The sequence below is a fragment of the Parambassis ranga genome, chromosome 16, assembly GCF_900634625.1.
Source record: "Parambassis ranga chromosome 16, fParRan2.1, whole genome shotgun sequence".
In the NCBI taxonomy this organism is placed as follows: domain Eukaryota; kingdom Metazoa; phylum Chordata; class Actinopteri; family Ambassidae; genus Parambassis; species Parambassis ranga.
In genome coordinates, this window is record NC_041036.1 from 713,025 (window position 1) to 738,832 (window position 25,808).

Here is a 25,808-nt window from a genome sequence, read left to right on the forward strand (position 1 = left end):
CACACACGAGACACAACCACACACACAAACACACACACAGACACACACACAGAGACACACAAACACACAGAGATACACAAACACACAGACACACACAGACACACACTCACTCTAACAGTCCATGTCCCCCTTCCCCAGGCTCAGTATGAGAACCCCCCTCACATCTACGCTTTGGCTGACAACATGTACAGAAACATGATGATTGACAGTGAGAACCAGTGTGTCATCATCAGGTAGGCGGGGCTTCACACACACACACACACACACCTGATAAACACACCTACACAGCTGCAGTGTGTGTCTGTCTGTCTCAGTGGAGAAAGCGGCGCTGGAAAAACTGTCGCCGCCAAATACATCATGAGCTACGTGTCCAAAGTGTCCGGAGGAGGAGACAAAGTGCAGGTCAGTACACGGACCACTGTCACCACGGTTACTGTTGGTATCACTGTCACCATGGTTACCCCTGCCGTCCTCCCTGCTGTGTGCAGCATGTCAAAGACATCATCCTGCAGTCCAACCCGCTGCTGGAGGCCTTCGGGAACGCCAAAACCGTCCGCAACAACAACTCCAGCAGATTTGTGAGTATGACAACAAAAGAACACACACACACACCAGACACACACACACACTGACTGTACACTGTCCTGTCAGGGGAAATACTTTGAGATCCAGTTCAGTCGAGGAGGAGCTCCTGACGGAGGCAAAATCTCCAACTTCTTGCTGGAGAAAGTCGAGTCGTCTCTCAGAACCAAGGAGAGAGAAGCTTCCACTACTACCAGGTATATATACTCTCACATGTCCAACATGTCCTCCAGCATGTCCTCCAACATGTCCTCCAGCATGTCCTCCAACATGTCCAACACGTCCTCCAACATATACACTGTGACCTTTGACCTCTGTCCCCAGCTGTTGGAGGGGGCCAGTGGGGAGCAGAGGGAGAACCTCGGGTCACGACGCTGACTATTACTACTACCTCAACCAATCAGGGACCTACACCGTGGAGGACGTCAGCGACAAGAAGGAGTTCACTGATACTCTGGTCTGTGTGTGTGTTAAACACTGTGTGTGTGTGTGTGTCTGTGTGTGTGTTAAACTGTGTGTGTGTGTCTGTGTGTGTGTGTGTCTGTGTGTGTGTGTCTGTGTGTGTGTTAAACCTGTCTGTGTGTGTGTCAGGAGGCCATGGCGGTTGTGGGTCTGTCTGTGGAGGACCAGGACTCGGTGCTGCAGCTGGTTGCAGGAATCCTCCACCTGGGAAACATCAGCTTCAGAGAGGAGAACAACTACGCTGTGGTGGAGAGCCAGGACTGTAAGACTGCACCGTCACAGACAGACACATGCCCGTCCTCTGTGGACAGTTAGACCTGCACAGTGGACGCTCCGTGTCCTCTGCTGTCTCTGAGAATGTGTCTCTGTGTCCTGTCAGTCCTGGCGTTCCCGTCCTACCTGCTGGGGATCCCTCAGGACGGTCTCTGCAGCAAACTGACCAGCAGGATCATGGACAGTAAGTGGGGCGGGAAGACCGAGTCCATCTCCGTCACCCTGAACACGGAGCAGGCCTGCTTCTCCAGAGACCCCTGTCCAAAGCCCTGTACAGCCGACTCTTCGACTTCCTGGTTGACGTCAGTCCCCCCCGCCGTCTGTCCTTCGGTCCTCCTCTGAGTCTCTGTCTCACGGTGTCTCCTCTCTGTGTGTCAGTGTGTCAACAGGGCCATGCAGAAGGACCAGGAGGAGCTCAACATCGGGGTCCTCGACATCTACGGCTTCGAGATCTTCCAGGTACGAACACGCCCCGCCATTCTGGTCCCAGAACAAACTGTCCCCGCTGCCTTCAAATGTTTCACACATGCTGAACGGCATTCTGGGAAACGTAGTCTGTCAATCATAAAAGTATTCAAATAAAAATGTAAAGAGCTAACTAATAATAACCAAACCTATTAACAGACTGACTGATCGATGTATTGATCCGATTATTGATGATTTTCCGCGTCTTTTTCCCAGAAAAACGGTTTTGAGCAGTTCTGCATTAACTTCGTGAACGAGAAGCTGCAGCAGATCTTCATCGAGCTCACTCTGAAGGCCGAACAGGTGACGGCGTCCTGCAGCTTCCGATCAGCTCCGATCAGCTCCGATCAGCTCCGATCAATCAAAGGCGGCGGCGCCATGTTTCACCTTCTCTGTCTCTGCAGGACGAGTACGTCCAGGAGGGAATCAGATGGAACCCCATCGAGTACTTCAACAACAAGGTGGTCTGTGACCTCATCGAGTCCAAACTGGTACGTCAGCCAATCAGAGCGCAGAGCACTCAGTCACTTCCTGTGAAGAAATACTTTCTGCAAACGTCATCTCATCATCGTTTCCCAGAATCCTCCTGGATCATGAGCATCCTGGACGACGTGTGCGCCACCATGCACGCCAAAGGTGAGGGGGCGGATCAGACGCTGCTGCAGAAGCTGCAGGGACAGATCGGAACCCGAGCACTTCAGCAGCTGGAACCGAGGCTTCATCATCCACCACTACGCCGGAAAGGTCCTCGCCACGCCGGCACACTGTGTGTCCGCCTGTCCGCCTGTCTGTGTGCTCACTGTCCGTCTGTGTCCAGGTGTCCTATGACGTCAGCGGCTTCTGTGAGCGGAACAGAGATGTGCTGTTCAATGACATCATAGAGCTGATGCAGAGCAGCGAGTTGTGAGTACACCGTGTGTGTCAGTGTGTGTGTGTGTGTGTGTGTGCGTGTCTGTGTGTTTGTGTGTGTCAGTGTGTGTGTCTGTGCGTGCGTGTCTGTGTGTGTCTGTGTGTGTCTGTGTGTGTGTCTGTGTCTGTGTGTGTCTGTGCGTGGTGTCTGGTGTTTGTGTTTGTGTGTGTGTGTGCCTGTGTTTGTGTGTGTGTCTGTGTGTGCCTGTGTGTGTCTGTGTTTGTGTCTGTGTGTGTCTGTGTGTGTCTGTGTGTGTGTGTTTGTGTTTGTGTGTGTGTGTGTGTGTGTGTCTGTGCCTGTGTCTGTGTTTGTGTGTGTGCCTGTGTTTGTGTGTGTGTCAGTGTTTGTGTGTGTGTCTGTGTGTTTGTGTGTGTCTGTGTGTGTGTGTGCGTGCGTGTCTGTGTGTTTGTGTGTGTGCCTGTGTTTGTGTGTGTGTCTGTGTGTTTGTGTGTGTCTGTGTTTGTGTGTGTCTGTGTGTGTCTGTGCGTGCGTGTCTGTGTGTTTGTGTGTGTGTGCCTGTGTTTGTGTGTGTGTTTTATGTGTGTGTGCCTGTGTTTGTGTGTGTCTGTGTGTTTGTGTGTGTCTGTGTGTGTGTGCCTGTGCCTGTGTGTGTGTGTTTCTTTGTTGACTCCTGTGGTGTGTTTGGGTTCAGTCCGTTCATCAGAGCTCTGTTCCCTGAGAACCTGGAAGCAGAGAAGAGAGGGCGACCGACAACCGCTGGCAGTAAGATCAAGGTGAGAGAGACGGGGCGCTCTGTCAGGTACAGCAGGTAGCAGCAGGTTAACCTTTGACCCCGGCCCCTTTAGAAACAAGCCAACACGCTGGTCCAGACCCTGATGAAGTGCACCCCCCACTACATCCGCTGCATCAAACCCAACGAGACCAAGCGCTCTCGGGACTGGGAGGAAAACAGGGTCCGACATCAGGTGGAGTACCTGGGCCTGAAAGAGAACATCAGAGTCCGCCGCGCTGGATACGCCTACAGGCGGGTGTTCAGCAAGTTCCTGCAGAGGTCAGAGGTCAAACACGGTACAAAAACCCCACCATTGTACTTCAGACATGCCAACAGGGACTTGTACTGCAGGTACGCCATCCTGACCAGGGAGACCTGGCCTCACTGGAGGGGCGAGGAACGTCAAGGAGTCATGCACCTGCTCAACTCTGTCAACATGGACCAGGACCAGTTCCAGCTAGGAAAGAGTAAAGTGTTCATCAAAGCTCCGGAGTCGGTATGAAAGAAGTGGTCGGTCCGGTGTAAACCAGTCCTGTGGTGCTCTGGGTTCTGGTTTTCAGGCTCTTTGTCTTTTGGTTGTTTCCTCTCTGCAGCTCTTCCTGCTGGAGGAGATGAGGGAAAGGAAGTACAACGGCTATGCTCGGGTCATCCAGAAGGCGTGGCGCAAACACATCGCGGTCCGCAAGTACGTCAAGATGAGGGAGGAAGGTACGTGTCTCCAGTGAGTCGGTCACTGAAGTCCAAACCCGGGTTTTTGTCTCGAGTGACGTGTCTGTTGTTGTGGTTCTTCAGCCTCTGACATCTTGCTGAACAAGAAGGAGCGCCGCAGAAACAGCATCAACAGGAACTTTGTGGTGACTACTTGGGGACGGACAACCACCCCGAGGTCAGACAGTTTGTCGGCCGCCGAGAGAGGATCGACTTCGCCGATGTGGTCATGAAATACGATCGAAGATTCAGGGTAAAAACCACCGACAGCAAAGCCAGGTTTAAACCTAGTTCCAGAACCAGACCGGGGTCTAAATCTGTAACTGAACAGTCCCTGTTCTTGTTGTTCTACAGACAGTCAAGCGGGATCTAATTCTTACCCCAAAGTTCCTGTACCTGATTGGTCGAGAGAAGGTGAAACAAGGTCCAGATAAAGGTCAGATCCAGGAGGTTCTGAAGAGGAAGATTGAGGTCAACAAGATCCAGTCAGTTTCTCTGAGGTAGGTCACAAGAGCCTGGATCAAAACCTGGAATAACAGCTAGAAGCACAGATGAAGACCACCAGGGTCAGAAGCAGAAAGGAAGAACTAGGACCCCTAGGATGGATCTTTTTGTGAATGATTTATTTAATGTCTGTCTCTCTGACCTGTCTGTCTGTCTGTCCGTCAGCACTCTGCAGGACGACTTCTTCATCGTCCATGAGGAGGAGTATGACAGCGTTCTTCAGAGTGTCTTCAAGACGGAGTTCCTCAGTCTGCTGGTCAAACGTTATCAGGAGAAAACTGAGAAGAAGCTGCCGCTGAAATTCAACAACCTGTCAGTACCAAACCTGTCTGTCTCTCTGCCTGTCTGTCTGTCTGTCTGTCTGTCTGCCTGCCTGTCTGTCTCTCTGTCTGCCTGTCTCTCTGCCTGCCTGACTGTCTGTCTCTCTGTCTGTCTGTCTCTCTGTCTGTCTGTCTGTCTCTCTGTCTGTCTCTCTGCCTGTCTGTCTGTCTGTCTGTCTGTCTCTGTCTCTCTGTCTCTGTCTGCCTCTCTGTCTGTCTCTCTGCCTGTCTGTCTGTCTCTCTGTCTGTCTCTGTCTGTCCTCTGTCTGTCTGTCTGTCTCTCTGTCTGTCTCTCTGTCTGTCTCTCTGTCTGTCTCTCTGCCTGTCTGCCTGCAGCATGGTTTTCAGTAACTTTCCATCTGTCTTTCCCTCCAGTCTGGAATTTAAGGTGAAGAAGGGCGGCTGGGGTCCGTTCAGCAGTTCAGGGTCGAGGCAGATCCAGTTCCAGGTGGGTCAGGGAGACGAGGTGGTCCTGAAGCCCAGCGGGAAGTCCCTGCAGGTGTCCATCGGACCGGGTCTGCCCAAAAACTCCAGTGAGTTCTTGATTCAGGCTTCGTCAGAACATCGTGTTCTCTGCTCCTCACTTCCTGTCTGTGTGTTTTTAGGACCCACTAGGAAGGACAAGCGCAAGAGCCGCTACGTGGGCAACCAGGCTCCGCCCACCAGCCAGTACCACTCAGGTAGTAGAGTTAGAAAAGACGTCAGCTGTCTTAGGAGGTGGTGGGTTGTAACATGTCTCTTTTTTTTATTCAGCTTCTCGGTACAGAAGGGGCGGGGGTCAGAGAGGAGCCTCCACCTCCTCCAGAGGCTCCATCCTCAGGCAGCAGTCCAGCATGGAGCAGCCCACACTGCCTCGCCACCACAGCCAGTATCCCCCCGAAAACCAGAAGGTCCAACAAAACGATATGGGCTTCATGGGCGTCCCTGACCAGGGCGCTGCAGGGTGAGGCTGCTGGGAGTGACCCAGTACAACCACTGAATCCATCTGTGTGTGCAGTGTGACTAATCCCTGCTCCCCGCCTGCAGGCTGCAGCGGCGGCGGTCGAAGGAGGTGAGGCCTCTTCCTGGAGCAGGTCGACCCAAACCGAAGCCGCGGACTCCTCAGTGCAGAGCTCTTTACGCCTATGACGCTCAGGACACCGACGAGCTCAGCTTCAACGCCGATGATGTCATCGAGATACTCACTGAAGGTACTGCTAGCACTGTAGCATTTCTGCTACTATTAGCACTGCTGTTCCATATACTGTGTACTATTACCACTGCATGGCTAACTGCTCTTAGCGATAGCGTTACCTGCAGACCTGCAGACCCTGTGAGCGCTCTACTGTGTGTCTGCAGATGCGTCTGGTTGGTGGTTCGGCCGGTTGCGGGGCAGAGAGGGAATGTTCCCTGGAAACTATGTGGAGAAGATCTAGACCTCCTTGGTGGGGGGTCAGAGGTCACCAGAGGTCACCAACCTGCTGCTGCAGCTGGGGTCAAAGGTCACACGAAACTTAAACAAATCAGCGAAGGCCAAGCAGGAAGCTGAAGATGAGCTCAACCAATAGATATGTTTCAGTTTGAGTGGCAGCTGTCAGTCAGAGGTCAGAGTCATAGGTCAGCTTCTGCCTGTGGACACCTGGACACTAATGTGTCCTCGTCCCCGTCACGCTGCATACATTCAGGTTAAACGTCTCCGTGTGACTTCAGTCTCTGATCATCTCACAGCAGGCTGATCAGTTTTCGCCTCAGTGTTACCATGGATACGGTGTAAGCCCCCCTCCCGCTTGTAGGCTTCAGTCTGCACTGAACATTCAAACAGAACAAATTTAGTGAGAAGTTTAAAAGCCGCCTGCAGAGTTTGGTGAACGGAGACTAAACGTCACACCAGAGCTTTAAAATGTAGAAAAACAAAAAACTTTTATTTCTCTGAACAATGATTTTATCTCTGATCCAAGTACCAAATAAAAAGTAAATTAAAATCAACTTCATTGATGGTTAAATTGTTTTACAGTAATCGCTGTTTCCTGCTCAGGTCACATGTTCAGTGCTTCAGCTGCTCTGATCAGATCCATGTCTGTAACTGAAGCTGCTGCTGCTGCTGGTACGTTACTAACAACACACTACATTACCCAGAGTTCAGTCCCTCGGGAGGGTTGTGCTGCCTTCAAATGCTGATGGAAAAGTGGAGTGTGATATGATTCACACAGCTGTCAACACGTGTGTTTGGAATAACTGCCAGAAAAAAAACACTCCACAGTTCCCTGTGTCAGAAGTCACAGAGTGCACGGTCATATTTACAGCAATGAAAGTTTTATTAGAGTATTTCTCATGTTGTTAATCCCACAGGATTTTAATTAAACTAAAATGAAATCATATTTATTTTATCTCATAAATTACATCTTTATTTATATATTAGCTTCGTCACACGTCCCATGAACAGAATAATTAATAATTGAAAAAAGGGTTTTTATAATTTTAATTTTTTTTTCGGCGGCTGGGAATGTCTTCAGTGTGTCTCTCTGTGGGGACATGGATCTGTCTCGCCGTGCTGTCTGTGTCTCTGTCCACTTCTCTGGATCCGTTTTCCCGTCCATATCCATCAGCGGCGGACATTTACGAGGCTGAAACGTGTCCGTGAACGCATCGTGACCTTTTACCCAGTGCGCTACCGACAGCCCTCCTGACTGTCATGCGTTCAGGTTCACGGTAACGTGTGTGACTGGCAGCCCGTAGCCCGGTGAGCCGGCTGTCACCGTTTACCGGATCCGTGGAGCTGTCGGACGGGCAGCTAGCCTGTTAGCTGGCGGCCATAACGGGTGTTTAGTAGCTAACAGCAGCGGAGATGGAGGAGTTTCTGGCGAGCTGCCTCCAGGCCGTGAAGGTAACACAGACAACATCAGCTAGCTGTTAGCCGCAGCTAGCCGCCAGGCTACGGTGGCCTGTTAGCAGGTTTACAGCGCGCTCATCATGTATTCAGGATTTATTTATTCAGCGCTGTCGAGTTAGCCCGACTACAACTTTTCACAGTACACTTCCGGTCACTTACACCTTTCACACTAAACTTCCGGTCAGACAACTACGTCATCAAATTTCACAATAAATCATTTATTTATCTACATTTCTATAAAATCATTTACATAAAGAAACACACTATTTATTATTATTGTTATAAAAAGACAGTTAAAATATAATTAGATTAGACTACAAACTGTACAAGAATAGATTGAATCATGTAGTTACTGTATTATGTAAATATTACTATATTATTATAATGTAGTGACACTAAACACTAAACTTTGTCACAGAACATGTGAACATCTGATCATGTTTACGTTGAGCTTCCTTCATGTTTTCCTGTGTTTATAAGTCTGTGCTACTTCCTGGTTCTGGTTCTAGGCAAACGTGGATCAGGCTGGTCCAGGGTTCCATGTTGTCCTCGGGAACGAGGCCTGTGACGTGGACTCCATGGTGTGCGCTTTGGCCTACGCCTACTTCCTGTCCAAGGTAAAGAACTGTCCAATCAGTTGCCAGTACTTGTCAGTAGCTTCAGTCTCTTCAGTCCTGAGGTCTCTCTGTCTCTGTCAGACGGCACAGAGCGACATGCTCGCTCTCCCTCTGCTCAACATCCGGCAGTCAGACCTGGTGCTGCGGTCAGATAACGTTTTCTGCTGCGTCAGACCGGTTTGTCTCCAGACCTCCTGCTGTACAGGGAGCAGCTGGACCTGCGAGCGCTGCAGCAGGCTGGCCGCTTGCAGCTGACGCTGGTCGACCACAACATCCTTCCCAGGTAACAGCAGACATTCGCTGAGGAGCCGCAAACACCTGACAGGTGTGTGTCACAGTGTGTCTGTGTGTGTCTGTCTCCTGCAGTTCAGACAGCGACCTGGAGGGGGCCGTGGTAGAGGTGATTGACCACCACCTGCTGGAGAGAGAGCCCTCAGCCTCCTGTCCTGTTACCGTGGAGACGGTGGGATCCTGTGCTACCTTGGTAACAGAACGTATCATCCAGAAAGCTCCACACATCCTGGACCAGCAGCTGGCTCAGCTGCTCTATGGTACACACCTGATCACATGACGTGATCCGCCTCAGGCGGTCACTGAGTGCTGACCGGTGTCTTTGGTCGTCTTTTCCTGTGTGTGTAGCGGCGGTGGTGCTGGACTGCGTCAACATGGCTCCCGCTGCAGGTAAAGTGACTCCTAAAGACAGTCAGTATGCCGCAGCGCTGGAGACCAGATTCCCTGCTCTGCCACCGAGGGGCGCTCTCTTCCAGGCGCTGCAGAACGCAAAGTTTGACGTCTCAGGTGGGTTTCCGAGGCCTCGCCTGTACCTGCCGGTGTCATCCACACATGCTCAGTGTTTTTTTCCCCTCAGGTCTGAACACTGAACAGATGCTGCTGAAGGACATGAAAGCTGTCGCAGGAAGTTTGAATGTTGCTGTCTCCGTCCTCTACATCACACTGGAGGTCAGTACTGTAGAGTTCCTGCTGCCCCACCCAATGGTCAGCAGATGCACTGATGGCAGCCTGACAGCAGGGGGAGGCAGAGAGCAGCGGGTATGACCTGTTTTAGATTGTGTGTGTGTGTGTGTGTCAGGAGTTCCTACAGAGGCCGGAGATGGAGGCAGAGCTGTCGGCCTTCTGTCAGAAGTTTGGATACGATTTGTTGCTGCTGATGACAATCTCATTCACTGAGAGCAAAGAGCCAATCAGAGAGCTCGCTGTGTTCAGCCACAGCACCACCTGCAGGGACCAGGTACTCACTGTTTCTGCAGCTGTTATCCACTGCTGTAAGTTGTGTTTGTTGAGGTGTCCTCCGTCCTCAGGTTGGCCAGTACCTGGAACAGGCCCGTAACCCCGCCCTCAACCTTAGTCCAATCAGCAGCCTTCATCCTCACATCTCAGCCTATCAGCAAGGTGACGTTTTAAGAGGAAGTGAATGGAAGGGTGGATGAGGGGAGGCGTAGGTTCTGCTCTGACCCTAACATGAGTTGGTCTTCTCCTCCAGGAAATACGTTGGCGTCTCGGAAGAAGCTCCTCCCCATTGTTAAGGACTTCCTGAAGGAGCTGGAGGGAGACGGTTACCTGGGAAACGTAGAGGAAGAGGATGCTCAGGTCCCGCCGACCCCCAATGAACAGCCTGGTGGAGGGCTGTCCCCTAGATGATGGTCTGCCCCGCATCAGTGCTCAAGACCTGGAGGAGAAGTTCAGCAAGATGGCCGACAGAGGAGGGAACTGACATCTGAGCGGACACGTGTCAAACATTAGGACGATTCTGTGGACGTCAAAGTGTAACAGCAAGAGAGAAAGAAGTTAAAAGCTTTTAATCACAGATCCACCAAAACCGTTTCCGTCAACACAATGAACTTTGACCTGAGAGCCAGAGAGGAGCAACAGAAGGAAGTCCAGACCAAACCTTTCAAAATAAAACCCCGTGTTCTGGTCCGAGGAGTGACGTCTGCAGACTCTCAGAACCGAACATCCCCCAAAGTGAGTCGGCTCAGCTCGACCCGCCACCACACACACACACAGGTTTTTAAAGGCAGCATGCAGAGCCGGGTGAACGCTGCCGTCACTCGCTGAGCGTTCTGTCTGCACGCCGATCCAACAAGAAATAAACACGTCTGAAACCAAGCATGTCACATCATTTCATATCTGACAGACCGGCGGCCATGTTTGATTGAGATGAAAGCGTAGGGATAACTTTGTTTCAACCTGCTGTCATCCATGAATCTGTTCCACACCTGTGCAGCAGCTTCACACCAGAGCTGAGAACAGCTGAAGTGTCAGGTGCTCTCTGAGAGGAGGCAGCTTTTACTGTGACACAAAGGGAGGAAGTTCAAGGCAACAGGAAGTTACAGCAACCTAACAGTGGACAGTGTTTCCCTTCTGTTGATGGCTGCTTTGTATGTTTTAGTTTTTACCTGCTGAGTTAAAGGTCCATCAGAACCTGCTGACCTTTGACCCCAAACACACCACAGACACAGAAACATCCAAACAGATCCGATTGTTCCAAACATGCCTTGTTTTTAAATATTTCTGCACGGATAAATAAACCCACCAGTGCCGGGTCATAAGGTTAAAACTCTCCTGTGGTTGTTTCAGTGTCAGACTGTGTGTGTGGGCTTTAGGACCCTGAGGACTCCTGACACTTCCTCCTTCTTTAAATAGCCTCAGCAGCTGAGTGGTGGATGCTAATGAGGTCCACCTGTCTGCACGGAGTAGGTGAGCTCCGACCAATCAGGCGAGGCTCTGCTGTGAAATGCAGCTGAACCTGTCTGGTGAAGAGAGAGAGAGAGGCGGGGCGAGAGACCTACAGAGTCAGAGAGGGAACTCCTCAGAGAGAGAGAGAGAGAGGGGGAAGGAGGCCGACACACTCAGACACTCCAGCAGGTCATACGTGCTGGTCAGGACACTGTGACATCACCGTGACATCATGAGTTCCAGCACTGAGTGCACGGACACCGAGGACCGGTACGTTAAAATTTAGACCCGAAACACAGCCGAGCTTCTGGTTTCAGCTGTGTGTGTGTGTGTGTGTGTGTGTGTGTGTGTGTGTGAGAGTCTGTGTGTGTGTGTGTGTGGTGTGTGAGTGTGTGGTGTGTGTGTGTGAGAGTCTGTGTGTGTGTGTGTGTGTGTGTGTGTGTGTGTGTGTGTGTGTGTGTGTGTGTGTGTGTGTGTGGTGTGAGTGTGTGTGTGTGTCTGTGTGTGTGTGGTGTGTGTGTGTGTGTGTGTGTGTGTGTGTGTGTGTGTGTGTGTGTGTGTGTGTGTGTGTGTGTTTCCTGTTCCAACAGAAAGAGGAAGCTGAGTTTTTGGTGTTTTAGTACAAGTGAATTCCTCCTGATGGTCAGTGAAGGTGTCTCTGTGGTGCGTTCACTGCTCTGTTATTATTGATTTCATGGATCAGTATTAAGGTTCCTGGCCTGATTCAGGTCATTAGACCAGCAGTCTGATGTCCCTCTGAGGGTCCTCTGGTTGTAATGAGGTTCTGAGATTCTTTTTTAATCACACTGAAACCCTCAAGAAGAAGCTCCTCAAACACACAGCAACACATCAGGATTCCTCAAGACCCTTTTTATTTCACCAGAAGCTTCTTCAGGGACTGCGGATCATCTTGAATGTCCCTCAGGATTAATAAAGTGTCACTGACTGTTCCTTTGAGGACCTTGAAGAACCATCATCTGCACTGGCTGGATTTCCAGCTGTGGTTTTTCCCAGATGGTCCCTGAAGGCACCACCGTGGAAACATAACCCCCCCCCTCAAGTGTTCAATACCTGCTCGACTTTACCTGTGACCTACACAAACACGCACACAGCTGTGATTATCTGGGCGGGTGCTTGACAACAAACAGTGGAACAATAGAGCCCCGCCCCCCCACTCACCTGCTCAGGTGTGTCTGTGTCGAACAACCAGAGTCAGAGCGGAGGAGACGCCGCCAGGCAGGTTTGTTCAGTCTGATCCGATCAACAGCCTGGCTGTTCAACTGACACATGCCAGGCTGTGAGGAGTCTTACCTGCTGACAGGTCAGAGTCACATGACCACATAAACCAGGAAGAAGAGTGGAGTCTGGTTTCAGAGAGAACAGAGGAAGGAATGCAGCACTGTGTGTGTGTGTGTGTGTCTGTGTGTGTTCATTCACTGACTTTAGCATCCTGTGTTTGACTCCCCACGCAGGACTGCCAAGAGGTCCTCGGTCCCACCCAACATCCAGGACATGGAGCTGAGGGAGGAGTGGCAGGATGACGGCTTCCCCAGGTCAGGGGTCACCTTTCACACACGGAGACTGAGAGGCCATGTTAGCATCTGACACATGCGCTTACAGAAGCTAACAAAGGCTAACAGATACAGATACTAACATTCTGACACTGGCAGATGCTAACACATGCTAACAGGGAGACTGATAGACAGTGGCGGTGATGCATGTTGATGCTAGCAAATGCTAACAGATACTACCAGTGACAGGAGCTAACATGCTGACCCAGACAGACGCTCAGGGACAGCCAGTGTGTGGTGCATATAGAAAGTGTTAAAACTGTCCTCACAGACACTAACTGTCACTCAAAGGCATCCTTTCCTGTTCTCTTTTGGGTTTTTGGGGTTTTTCTGGTCCAGACCGCTCCCAGAGGACTGTGGCAATGCAGAGGAGGCCGAGAGTCCAGCAGGAGGCGCCGGGCGCCCGGTGAGAGTCCAGGGACAACAGAGAAGATGCAAGATATTGTTGGTATTTTGTGTTCATTGTGCGTCTGTTTCTTCTGCCCATCCCCTGACTTCTGTTAGCCCCGCCCACCACCCTCGACCTCTCAGGTACGGTGGGGGGCGGGGCTAAGAAGCGCCTGGTGGCCCCGACTCTCAGCCTCACTCTGAGCCACCGTGACTCACACGACTTGAACGACAGTTTCTCTGCTGCCGCGCTGTCGGCGACTCCGGACGAGACGCCGTCTCTTGACATCAACCTGGAAGCTCTGGAGACGCCATCGGACAGCGAGACAGGAACACTACCGGACAGCACGCATGACCTGGAGTGGGAGGGTGAGGCAGCTGAGAGAATGCTAAGCTAATGCTAATACTGAGCTGACTTCTCTGTGACCTGTCCCTGGCAGATGACCTCCCTCGGATGGGGAGGGGCGGGGCTGTGGGCGTGGCCAGGAGCCCAGTGGAGCATTCAGAGGGTCTGATGGGGCTGGACCAGGTGGACAGCAGGGGGCGCCGCTGGAGGAGGTTCTGCATTGCAGGACATGAATACCACGTCAACATGAGCGTCCTGGAGCCATACCTACAGGTCCTGTCACACGGAGGTCAGTGGTCACACACACACACACACACGTGTAGGTCCTGATATCCACCTGCAGGGGGCAGAAGTGTTTGGATGTGTCAGCACACTTTTTTTATATTGATGAAGTTAATTTGTGATTTCTCTGTTTGTGACTGATTTTCAGGTTACTATGGAGACGGGATGAACGCCATCATCCTGTTCACTTCCTGTTACCTTCCGGAGAACACGGTGGAGGACTACGAGTACGTCATGGACAACCTGTTCAGGTGAGGTGAGGTGAAGGGACACCAGCCGTGATCACTGAAAGAGTGTAAAGGTGTAAAAACATGGCGTCAGCACTGAAAGGAGCGAGGAGGGAGTTAAAGAAGTGTGTGTCTGCCTGCAGGTACATCGTGGGGACGCTGGACCTGATGGTGTCAGAGAACTACCTGCTGGTCTACCTGTGCGCCATGGCTCCCAGAAACAAGCTGCCCGCCATCAAGTGGCTCCACCGCTGCTACCTATCCATCGACAGGAGGTATGAGGGTGTCACTCACAGGGGGCAGCCCTGAGGGGGGGGGGGGCAGCTGTAGCTAAAAATGTTTATGGGTCGTTGTCACGGCGACAGATGCTTCATTAGTGTCCTGATGTCTGTACAGGCTGAAGAAGGACCTGAAAGGCCTGCTGGTCGTTCACCCGGCCTGGTACATCAGAGCTCTGATCACTGTGGTCAAACCATTCATCAGGTCCGACACACACACAGACACAGATACACACACAGACACACACACACACACAGACACACACCTGTTCCTGAGCAGCAACCTGACTAAGTTAGCAACACATCAGCTAGCTGAAGGTGTGAGCAAACAGTGAGTGACCTGTGACCTCCATGTGACCTTTGACCTCACGTCCACAGTGAGAAGTTCAGCAGGAAAATCCGCTTTGTCCAGAGTCTTCAGCAGCTGTCAGAGTTCATCCCCACAGACCGGCTGCAGATCCCAGACGCCATCCGCGAGTACGAACACTGATGTTACTGAAGCTGATTCTTAGCGTTCAGTGTTTATGATGCTGACGTTAGAACCTGTCCGTGTTCTGTCCTCTGTCTGTCTGCAGGTTCGACAAGAAGTTGAACAGATGACAGATGAATGTTTGTCAGACTGGACGGAGGTCAGAGGTCATCAGAAGGCGGGGGCCTGCTGACCTTTGACCCGCTGCCTGTACAGACTGCTTTATTTATGCTGCCGTCTTGTGTGTGGACGGTGAGCTGAGCTGCTTCTGGGTCGGTTTTCAGACTCGTCTCGCCTTGCAGGAGGAGCAAAGAGGGAGGAGCTTCACATCACTGATCACACAGAGCTGTGACGGGTCTGGCTGCAGGGACGCTGTGCCGTGACTCAGGAGGCCGGTTAGGTTTACATGTCCAGCTGCCGGCCTGTGCTCCTGGTGTCGCCATCTTTGAAACCACAGAAGAAAACTGTGAGACCCTCGTGGCCACACTGAACCCACTGCAACACTTCCTGTTTACATTATTTATACATTTAAACGGCAGCGTGATGTTTCTGCTGCTGGCCACATGAATCCTCCATTTCTCCCTCTGCTGATGCTGCAGGTGTGAATCGTTGTAAATCAGGTTGATTGATCTGCTTCAGGTTAGAAGAAACACACGCAGGAGGCTGCTGATTGGTCACGGTTTTACTTCCTGTAATAAAAACATCAACCAAACGGCTCCCTGGACGACTTTGATGTGCTGAAATATTATATTAAGGACTCTGCTGAAATGTGCAGCTTTAATACCTGTTCTGACCCCCGGTTCTGTCCAGAAGGTGGCAGTGATGCACACACTGTTTGCAAACCTCCAGTGAACAGAAGAGGGAGGAGGAGGAGGAGGAGGAGGAGGAGGAGGAGGCTGATGAAGCTGATTCACCAGGACACAAACAGGTTTCAGTGGATTCAGACTGAAGATCAGTGAGTTCAGCTTGTGTGTGTGTGTCTGTGTGTGTGTGTGTGTGTGTGTGTCACTTATTGATTCCTGAACTCGTCTAACAGGCCATAAAACAGTGTGTTGGTGGAAAAGCTTTAAACTGAACAGATGGGGAAACAGCTCCCCTCTCAGTCCAGCAGGGGGCAGCCTGCTCCCACAGCTGAGGTCCAGGGACCTGCAGGGGTCCCTCCGTTTGTTTTGTGGTTCTGATGATCAGTAAATATCTCTTTCACGTTAAAGGATCATTATTATTTTACTTCTTAAATTCAGTGATGACCTCATGTGCATCCACTGCTGCTCTGGGGTCAGTTTGGTCCGATGAACAGCAGGTGGAGCTACAACAGCATGTTCGCTACAAACAGGTGGAGAAGAAGCAGAGCTGTGAAACAGGTCTGAGTCCTGATGACACGCATCCAATCTGTAATGATTAGTATTGGCCAGTGATAGCATTAGCAAGCAAGCTAAGGTTAGCTGCCTAGCTTTAGCCACTATGCAATGATTTATCAATCTTAGCTTAGCTTAGCCAGCTAGCTGTGACCATAGAGCACATGTGAAAGGCTGTGACCTAGCTGGATGTGGTTTAACTTATGCTGAATAATCTGGAAACAGTTATATAATAATTTAGCTCCAGATCAGCCTGAGGAGGTTGGAAGGGGAGCTAGCAAGCTAATATTAGCCAGTGTTACCCACATTATTAAATAACAGCTCCTCCACTGTTAGCTCACTGTTAGCGTCACTGTTAGCCACTGAGAAGGTTCCATCTGTGGTCATTTATTGATATTTGCACGTGTGACCTTTAACCCCGTCATAGTGTGTGTGTGTGTGGTGTGTGATGGTGGTGTGTGTGTTGAGCAGTGTGATGGTGTGTGATGGTGTGATGGTGTGTGGTGTGTTGGTGGTGTGTGATGGTGTGGTGTGTGTGTGGTGTGTGTGTTTTACAGTAGTTGTGCTTCTATCTCACTCTGATGACTTTACTATTTAACTTTACTCTCATTTATGGCCCGCCAGCTTCAGCCCCGCCCACAGCGCTCACTAGCTGTCCACGCGGCCTTTCTGCGCTCTGATTGGCTGGCTGTCGGGGCCGACCAATCACAGAGCGCGCTCCTGCGGAGGCTCGGTGTGTCCACGCTCTGCGCACGTGCTGCTTAGAAGGAAAGTAACGGGACACCCGGCTCGCCCCCCTCCGGTATAAAGCGGCGCTCGGACTGTTTACCGACAGAACCCCCGGGGCTGACTACATCCACTCCGCCTGCGCTCATGTTTAATTAGCCCTTTATTATTGTTATTATTATCATTTTATTAAATGATAAACTCTCTGATTTAATCCTAATTCCTGAATAAACAGCAGATTATCAGAATCACTCAGCCCGGTACCGTCCGAACAGCCGCCTCCGTCATGGTCCTCTCTCCGGTCAACAAGATGAAGGTGTTCCGGCTGCAGCTCTCGGACTCCGGCCGCTCCTTCTACTGCAGCGGGGACAAACTGTCCGGCTCCGTGCAGCTGGAGGCGGCTCAGCCCTGCAGGCTGGCCGGCCTGAGGGTCACCGCCGCCGGCTGCGCACGCGTGGTGCACCGCAGCGGGAAGAACCGCAAGAGCCGCAGCCAGGAGGTGGAGTACCTGAAGTACGAAGAGGAGGTGCGGCTGGATGAGGTGCTCAGCCAAGGTGAGGGCTTACCCGGATGTGGGTGCAGCCAATCAGAGTGCTGCAATATTTAACATAAACATGTTTACGTCATCAATCAGCTGATCAATCAGAAACATGCAGCAGGCACTAGCTCACATGTTTATGTTCATCTGAAGCAAACTGTCAGAAACAGACACAGACACACACACACACACACAGACAACACACACACACACACACAGACACACAGACACGCAGATAGACACACACACACACACACACACAGACACACACACACACACACACAGACACACACAGACACATAACCACACACACACACAGACAGACACACAGACACGCAGATAGACACACAGACACACACACACACACAGACACACACACACACAGACACACACACACGACACACACACACAGCACACACACACACACAGACCACAGACACCACACACACACACACACAGACACACACAACACACAGACAACACACACACACCCAGACACACACACAGACACACACACACACACAGACACTACACACCACACACAGACACACACACAACACACAGACCACCACACACACAGACACACAGAACACAACACACGACACAAGACAGACACACACACACCAGACTCTCTCTCTCTCTAACTGCCTCCTCTCTGGTTCAGGCTCTGACGGCTTCTTCCTGCTCCAGCTGCTAAACCTTCAGTTTCCAGTTTGGCTTCGAGCTGCCGCCGCCCGGGTGAGCCTCTGACCGCCCCCCTCTCTCTTTCTCTCTCTGATCTCAGCTGATCAGGGCTTATTGATCGACCCGCTGACCCCTCTCTGCTCTGTTTTCAGCCGTCTGGTGTCGTCCTACAAAGGGAAGTTCGGCTCGGTCCGGTACTACGTGCTGGGCGAGTTGCAGCAGCCTTCCCAGCGTGCTCTGCAGTGTGAGAGGGAGTTCGAGGTGGAGGAGCCGCTGGACGTGAACCAGGCCGACCTGCTGGTGAGAAACACATCACAGCCTGATCCGAGGCCGGACACACACAGACACACACACAGACACACACACACACACTGAGGAGCAGCTCAGGCTGGATCAGCACCACTTAAATCCAGCATCCACAGCAAAGAAGCTGAACACTGGAACTATGTAAAGAACAGACTCATGGAGAGCGCTGAGTCATCAGTGCTGCTCTTCCTCCGCTGATGAAAACCTGCTGGCTCAGACGTCCAGCAGTCCCACGTGTCCCAAACACAACAGCAGCTGTCAGGAGGCTCAGCCACTGCACCACAGTCATGTAGCCATGATGCTAAGCTAGCAGCAGCCACGTTTAGATAAACCTTTAAAAACACGCTGATGTGCTGATGGGCAGGAAATCTGCAGCAATCTCATGACTCAGCAGGAGGAGGTGACACAGTGTGAGGACATTTTGTCTTAAACTCTGCGGTGACACCACACAAAACAAGTCGAACAAACGAAACATGAACAACAAGAACACAACTCTGGATTATATCTGAATATATCACTGACCCCTCCTCCTCTTCCTCCTCCTCCTCCTCTTCCTCCTCCTCCTCCTCCTCCTCCTCCTCCTCCTCCTCCTCCTCCTCCTCCTCTTCCCCCTCCTCTTCCCCCTCCTCTTCCTCCTCCTCTTTCTCCCCCTCCTCCTCCTCCTTCCTCTTCCTCTTCCGCTCCTCCTCCTCCTCCTCCTCCTCCTCCTCCTCCTCCTCTTCCTCTTCCTCTTCCTCCTCCTCCTTCCCTCTCTCTCCTCTTCCTCTTCCTCTTCCTCCTCCTCCTCCTCCTCCTCCCCTCTCCTCCTCCTCCTCCTCCTCCTCCTCCTCCTCCTCCTCCAGGCTCCAGCTGCGGCCTCCAAACAGAAGAAGGTCACCTGCATGTTCATCCCGGACGGTCAGGTGTCCATCAGCGCTCAGATTGACAGGAAGGGATTCTGCGAGGGCGAAGACATCAACATCAACGCCAAGTTCGAGAACACATGCTCCCGTATCGTCATTCCGAAGGCCGCCATCATCGCCACACACTCCTACGTCACCGACGGTCACACCAAGGTGACGACCTGCACACACACACACACACCTCCGGGTTCCTGAGAGCAGGTCTGAGCTTCTTTCTGCTTCCTGTCCAGGTGCAGCGTCAGAAGCTGTCAGCGGTCCGAGGAAACCACATCATCTCTGGAATGTGTGACATGTGGCAGGGGAAGACCATCAGAGTGCCCAAACTCAAGCCCACGCTGCTCGGCTGTGACATCATCAAGGTGGACTACACACTCATGGTGAGTCATGGACGATGTCATCAGATCAATGACATGATGATAAAGCGAGGACATACATCACAATGACCCCCCCCCCCCCCCCCCCCCCCCCCGCAGATCTACCTGAGCATCCCTGGCAGTGAGAAACTGATCCTGGAGCTGCCACTGGTCATCGGCACCATCCCGTTCAGCGGCGTCGGCAGCAGGACCAGCAGCATGAGCAGCCAGGCCGACTCCATGAGCAGCTGGTCCTCCTTCCCCTCTGCACCGCCCAGCTACAGCAACATCCACAGGGACCTGAGGGTGGAGGGCCCCCGCACGCCGCTGCTGCACGACTATGACGACGGAGAGGACCGCGAAGACGGAGGCCTCTTCATGAGGGCACCTGAACTGTACTACCCCCCACCCCCGGCATACAGCGAGGTGAGACAGCAGAAGCATCTGAGACGTGATCTGAGACATGATGAGGTCAGTGTGGAGACGAGGTTAACGTGTCTTCTTTCTTGTGGTCTACAGGTGGATGGGGACTCTGCTGACCCTCCTCAGACCGTCCAGGTCTTCTGAGGACATGCTCTGAGGACACACTACATGAGGAGCGCGTCCCCGTGACGGTGTCCCAGCATCAGGTCCAGCTGCGATGAGGGGACCCCGGGCTGGACTCGGTGCAGAGTGCTCCAGCCTGTTGTCATACGTTGCTGTGCAGATTGTGTTGTTGTTTTTTTGTTTTACTTTAGTAACAGGAAGTTACATCATATGATTGTGTATATTTTGTAAATAAGAGATTTTTTTATTTTTTTATTCAATAAATAAAGCGTTAAACATCTGATCTGTCTTTCTTTCCCTTTGTGAGTCTGGTCCCACCAAAATAAAAGCCTCTGTGCCTCTTACATAAACCAGTTGATTTATCTGACTCTGTCATGATGAGGGTCGGTCCATGTGTTGGATAGACGGCCTGCACAGCGTTGGTGTTAGCAGAGGTAGGTGAGGGGTCAGACCTTCAGCAGGTGGCTCCGCTCTTTATTTTGTGTCACACTGAACTGAACGACTGTTTTTCTTTTCACTAGACGGTGACCTGTTTGTAACACGGCACTGACAGTAGGGGGCGCACCGAGGCGTCATGTCACCACACCTGGAAGCACCAAAATAGGAACGGTTTGTCTGCAGCTGGTTTCTGGTGAGTTCAGGTTTGAATGAGCAGAGGTGTCATCACCATCTGGAGGTGGGTCGACTCTCTGCTCAGCTCTGACAGGACGTTTGTCTATGGGAAGGTTTCCCAGTGAAGTGTGGGCAGTCAACATGTTTTTATGGGTGTTTTGTTTGTTTTGAAGGTTCGACTCCTCCAAGTCCCTGCAGTGTCCTCCAGATAACACTGTGTGTAATCTGACCTGTTGTTTACTGCCACTGCAGCTGTTCACATCAGACAGACGGTACAACAGCACAGTGCAGCCGAGGGTTGTGTCCAGTGACTGTGACGTTTTCATCAGGTGTGTAAATTCATAGAAACATAAGTACATCTCAGAGCTTTAACAACATGAAACAAACCGGACACAGAAAGCCTGGCACACGTCTGCTGATGGTGGGTTTCCACTTCCTGGCTGCGGAGTCAGAACATCACCAGGAAGAAGATGCAAATTTACAGAGAGAGAGGCACCGGTGCATGAGCTGAATTACCAGTATGAACCAGAGTGATGAGAGAGGAGAGGTCAGAGGTCAGACACACAGACACACACAGCGTAGGTCTACAGCAGCACAGCTGTGCTAACTGTTAAGTTATATCGGCCCTATGACGCCTGTTCTACCTGTGGCTGAGGCCATGTCAACAGGTGCCTGGACCTATCAGTTATACCCCTTACTGGACAGAGAGGGTGTAGTCTGGTCTTAAAGGTGGAGGTGGTGTCTGCCTCATGAACTGAAGCTGGTTCCATAGTAGTGGTGCCTGACAGCTAAAGGCTCGTCCTCCCGTTCTACTAAGTAAAGCTGCACTCGGAGGTCTGACTGTTCTGTTAGGAGCATGCGGTTCTATCAGGTCCTGCAGAGATCATGGAGCTAGTCCATGTAACAACACTCTGAGAGGGGATGCTCCTGATCTTACAGAGGTGAAAGAATGCTCTGTGTATGTGCAGCACATGCCTCTGCCTCATGTTACAGCTGACCCGGTTAGCCGTGGCCCACTTCTTTTTCTTCCTCTTTCTTCTTGGAACAGTCTACGTGACCAGCAGCATGCCTCCGCTCTCATCGGCCCGTGGAGTCTCCCAGGCGGCGTGTGATTGGCTGAAGGTCCTGTGGACACTTGTTAAGAGAGTGACCGGGGGCCTGAGTCAGCCGTTCACATTCCTGCTTCCACATTTAGAAGCACTGAGCTAACGGTAACAGCAGCTCTGACTCAGTGGCAGCCTGCAGACGGAGAGCAGGGCAAAGGTCGGCACAGCCCTGCTGCTCCGTCGCGCTCGTCTTTACACGCTGCGGCGAATGCATCACAGGACGTCATCGATAACCTGCACTGTCTCTGAGGGGCAGCTTTGTGTTGTGTTCAGGGACGCAGTGTGAGACTCATAGCTGTGTCAGTGCCCCCTGCAGGCTGCACGCCTCATTACATCTGGTTGTCTTCCATCCAGGATTAAAGAGGGTGGTGCCTCCACCCTCCTCCTGTAATATACCTATATATATATATATATCAGCTGATTTTTAAGAAGATACGACACTTAACACGTGAAGCTGTTTATTCAGCAGCTGGACTCACAGATAAAACAGGTGTTTGTATAAAAGTTTAAAAACATTCAGTGCTGGTTAAAACCTTCATCGTGGTCTTCATCAGCTGGACGGTTTAGACCTGATGATCAGTGAAAGATAATCACGTCCGTGTGTGTGTGTGTTTCAGTAAATAGCCTCGTCCATGTTGTCGTCACTGTCTCCTCCAAAGTCCTCTCCGTTGTCAAAGTAGGACATGATGTAGTCCGTCTCCTGAGCCGAAGAACACGCCGTGAGACTCAGAACAATAAAACGACTGAATGAGCTCCAGGACAGAAACGACTCACCTCCTCAAACTCCTCCTCGTCATACTCCTCTTCTCCTTCAGCCTCCTCCTCCTCCTGCTTCTTCTTCTCCTCTCCCTCCTCCTCTTCCTCCTCGCTCTCCTGCTGCTCCTTCTTCTCTAGTGTCTGGGGCGGAACACAGTGACGGCAGACATGTTTGTTTAGGTATTAATGATGTGATTTTAGGGTGTTTATGCTCTTTCTGCCATGCAGGCTTAGAGCTGGATCCTGCTCTAGCTTAGCCACAGTTATGACCTGTGCATCAAATCCTGCTTCAGAGGAACAGTTCGAAGTGTTCTGTTGTATCCAGGACTGCTGGACTGAGGCTGTCTGAACGATCGCTCTCACCTCCAGTTTGAGCAGAACCTCCTCCTTCTCCTTGACGTTCCTCTTTTTCTTCTGACCGGGCTGAACTCGGTCTGACCGACTCACCACCGCCGGCGTGCCTGAGGACAACGACAGCAAAGACCTGGATCATCATCTGAACCACACCTGGGTCACAGTCCTGTCACAACAGCAGGTGCTGACACCTGAGAATGAGTGTGTTTGGAAGGCACTGACTGTCTCTGGCAGGTTTCTTGATGCGGACTCGCAGCTCTTTGGGGAATCTCTTCCAGTCTAAAAACAACACAGACTGCTCGTTACACAATACACTAGTAATGATCCTTCTTCTACAGATATAGACAGAAACAGGCCTCCGTCTGTGGGCCGAGGAGGAGCACTCCTGGCTCCAGCAGAGGTCACAGTAATAAGGTTTCTTTAACATCCTCTCAGCAGTTACCATGGTTACAGGTCAGTGGGGCGTCTCACCTATGGTCCAGTCCGGCAGGCCGTCCGTCTGCTCGCTGCTGTGATATTTATCCGAGTACCGCTCCACATCTGGACAGGAAGCACACAGAGGAGACCTTCACAATAAAGCTCTCTGTGCTGATCTTGGTGTAAGACTTGGTCATTGTGAGGACATTAAATGTCCACGTGAGTGTGAGTGTGTGTGACCTCTGACCTCTTTTTTTTGGCAGCAGGCTGGATGAAGCCTGGCAGAGTCCTCATGGCTCCTCTGAAATCCTGCTTCAGAGCTAGCAGGTACTCCGCCTCCTCCCCTCCTGTGAGCGGGAGGGGCTTCTGCTCCATCGCCTGAACAACAACAGCACAGTCAGCTACGTCTACGGTTACAGCAGGAACAGCCAATCATCTCTCTGTGTGTGTTGCCTTACAGGATACACGGGCGTGGGCTGCTGCATGGTTGGAGGCAGCGCGTCTCCTCTGGCGATGGAGACCGAATCAGCACCAAAACCCATCATCCTGCGGCCGTGCCCACGACGCGCCATCGCTGCTGCTGCTCAGACACACAGAGGTTTCTGGGCGGGGTCAGGGTGGTCGGAGGAGGATCTGAATCCAAACAGAAGTAAAATATCAGACCTGCAGTGACAGCAGGACTTCACAGAGCTGATCATCGACCCATCATACACACTGCATAGAATACAATAGAAATACTTTATTCATCCCAGGCTGGGGAATTTTTCATGCAGGTCAGAGTTGTGTCGCAGCCTCAGGGCATGATGGGAAATGACTGGATCTGACCTAATCTGACAGTGGACAGGTTTAGATGTTGGCACAGTAAATAAAGTTAAAAAGAACCGAACTGTATTTTTTAGGGTTAATTCTTTTAAACATTTGTTAGTAGTCGAGGATCATAAGTTATTATCTCACAAAACTAAAAAGCTGTGACGACTGTTAAAATCTTTTGACTTCCTTTTAAATTATTTCTGCAGTTTGAGAAGGAAAAACTGATTTAAAGAAGAATAAATCTAGAACAGATGCACGACTCACAGCATGTAGTGTAGCTTATCTGTGCACTTTATTAACCCATGACTGGATCTATCAGGACGTGAGTGTTTCTGTCACTTCCTGTTCAGACTGGTGACCTGCAGCTGTGTGTCTCTGTGAAGAGGACACGCCCCCCGCCCTCAGGTGTAGGTGCCTCGCCCTGATGAGAGGCTACAACCTGCTGCCCTCCTCCCTTTGTTCTGTTTGAACACACTCAGGCTGAGAGATTTTAAATCTTATCACAGAAAACACAGATCTGCAGCACCGCTGAGGCCCAGGTGAGTCCCTGTAGTCTTCACATGTGGTTCATGGTTGTATGTGTGTAGGTAAAGGGCTGAATCTGTTGTCACGCAGGTGGACAGCAACAACCTTTAACCCGTTACATGTGCTTAACTTAGTGACGAGGTAAATACTGAAACTGCTCTGACCGTCAGAAACCTTTATTATTTTTCTTGTGAGATCAATGGAGTATCTGTTCTTGTGATCGGGAGGTCACCGGTTCAATTCCCGGTCTTGCAGGAGTGAAACCCTACAGTCACAAATGTCCTTAGAAATATAGATAACAAATAGAAGTACCGTATAATATAATTGTTTTGTGTGATTTGCTTTGGTTCCTCTGTGAGACCTCAGTAGTCCCGGCTAAAGCTAACGGCTTCACCGCGGTCTGTTTTCTCCGCTGTCTTCAATATAACACTTTTTGTTGGCTTTGCTAGTTTAACTTCGCTCTCTTGGCTGTAATAGTTTGTGTTAACTCTGTTAGCTGTTGTTGTTTTTGTTAGCACTGCTAGCTGCTGTTAGCTGCCTTAGCATGTGATAGCCGGGCGGAGCAATGTTAGCACGTTTATCCGCCGTGTCTGACCTCAGTCGGTCTGTGTTTTCGGGGATGAACCGTCCTCTCTCTGCTGTGTCCCTCCGCTGCGTCTCATCCTCCTTTCGGCTCTTTAAACGGAGACACTTGTTGTTTTCCGCGGTGATGCCTCAGTGTTTACATCTAGCTCCGCGCCATCATGGCTTCTTCTTCTCCTGTGGTGTTTAGTGGTGGCGCGCCACCTGCAGGTCGGAGTGTTTATGGCACGCTGCAGGTTCGCTGCAGTGCGGCCTCTGACCAGGGTTCAGTCTGAATTTACACCGAACTAAGCTCCGCTCTCAGCTGCCTTCTCCTTCTTTTTCTTGTTCTACTCCCTCCTCCTTCCTTCTCCTCTCCTCTCTCCTCTTTCCTCCTCCTTCCTCCTCCTCTCCTCTCTCCTTCCTCCTCCTCTCCTCTCTCCTTCCTCCTCCTCTCCTCTCTCCTCCTCTCCTCTCTCCTCTCTCCTCCTCTCCTCTCTCCTCCTCTCCTCTCCTCCTGCTCTCTCCTCCTCTCCTCCTCTCCTCTTTCCTCCTCC

General features: G+C 51.4%; 3 protein-coding genes, 1 long non-coding RNA gene and 2 pseudogenes across 4 annotated transcripts; 5 read left to right on the forward strand and 1 right to left on the reverse strand.

Moving 5' to 3' along the window:
* Window positions 1-143: 143 nt before the first annotated feature.
* On the forward strand, window positions 144-6,922 carry LOC114448561 (unconventional myosin-Ie-like; annotated as a pseudogene).
* A 651-nt stretch (window positions 6,923-7,573) lies between these two features.
* On the forward strand, window positions 7,574-10,570 carry LOC114448558 (exopolyphosphatase PRUNE1-like; annotated as a pseudogene).
* A 145-nt stretch (window positions 10,571-10,715) lies between these two features.
* Window positions 10,716-14,934, forward strand: LOC114448562 (bcl-2/adenovirus E1B 19 kDa-interacting protein 2-like protein). Its single transcript, XM_028425586.1, has 10 exons — window positions 10,716-11,410; window positions 12,613-12,693; window positions 13,051-13,116; window positions 13,214-13,467; window positions 13,539-13,733; window positions 13,875-13,977; window positions 14,097-14,228; window positions 14,350-14,436; window positions 14,610-14,708; window positions 14,807-14,934. The coding sequence occupies exons 1-10, from the start codon at window positions 11,373-11,375 to the stop codon at window positions 14,829-14,831; spliced, it is 1,080 nt and encodes a 359-aa protein (XP_028281387.1). The 5' UTR covers window positions 10,716-11,372; the 3' UTR covers window positions 14,832-14,934.
* Window positions 14,935-16,876: 1,942 nt separating this feature from the next.
* Window positions 16,877-20,391, forward strand: LOC114448559 (thioredoxin-interacting protein-like). Its single transcript, XM_028425584.1, is given in 8 exon segments — window positions 16,877-17,335; window positions 17,984-18,008; window positions 18,010-18,057; window positions 18,156-18,303; window positions 19,152-19,364; window positions 19,442-19,588; window positions 19,685-19,990; window positions 20,084-20,391. Coding segments are annotated over 8 exon segments (1,203 nt in total). The 5' UTR covers window positions 16,877-17,067; the 3' UTR covers window positions 20,132-20,391.
* Window positions 20,392-20,507: 116 nt separating this feature from the next.
* On the forward strand, window positions 20,508-21,018 carry LOC114448565 (uncharacterized). The gene is made up of 3 exons (XR_003671910.1): window positions 20,508-20,544; window positions 20,632-20,741; window positions 20,896-21,018. It is a non-coding gene; the product is annotated as an uncharacterized LOC114448565 (long non-coding RNA).
* Window positions 21,019-22,269: 1,251 nt separating this feature from the next.
* Window positions 22,270-25,448, reverse strand: LOC114448564 (DNA-directed RNA polymerase III subunit RPC7-like). Its single transcript, XM_028425587.1, has 8 exons — window positions 25,286-25,448; window positions 23,814-23,988; window positions 23,596-23,733; window positions 23,410-23,470; window positions 23,161-23,217; window positions 22,948-23,045; window positions 22,603-22,725; window positions 22,270-22,528 (listed from the first exon to the last, which is right to left on the reverse strand). The coding sequence occupies exons 2-8, from the start codon at window positions 23,925-23,927 to the stop codon at window positions 22,442-22,444; spliced, it is 678 nt and encodes a 225-aa protein (XP_028281388.1). The 5' UTR covers window positions 23,928-23,988; window positions 25,286-25,448; the 3' UTR covers window positions 22,270-22,441.
* Window positions 25,449-25,808: the final 360 nt, after the last annotated feature.

Bases quoted from the DNA above. Each gene is read 5' to 3' on its own strand.
- LOC114448562 (XM_028425586.1), top strand. From the start codon at position 11,373: ATGAGTTCCAGCACTGAGTGCACGGACACCGAGGACCG. The intron at 11,411-12,612 runs GTACGTTAAAAT...CTCCCCACGCAG, and splicing joins TGCACGGACACCGAGGACCG to GACTGCCAAGAGGTCCTCGG. The intron at 13,117-13,213 runs GGTGAGAGTCCA...CTGACTTCTGTT, and splicing joins GCAGGAGGCGCCGGGCGCCC to AGCCCCGCCCACCACCCTCG.
- LOC114448564 (XM_028425587.1), bottom strand. From the start codon at position 23,927: ATGGCGCGTCGTGGGCACGGCCGCAGGATGATGGGTTTTGGTGCTGAT. The intron at 23,471-23,595 runs GTCACACACACT...CCAGATGTGGAG, and splicing joins CCAAAAAAAAGAGGTCAGAG to CGGTACTCGGATAAATATCA. The intron at 23,046-23,160 runs GTCAGTGCCTTC...CGTTGTCCTCAG, and splicing joins CAAGAAACCTGCCAGAGACA to GCACGCCGGCGGTGGTGAGT.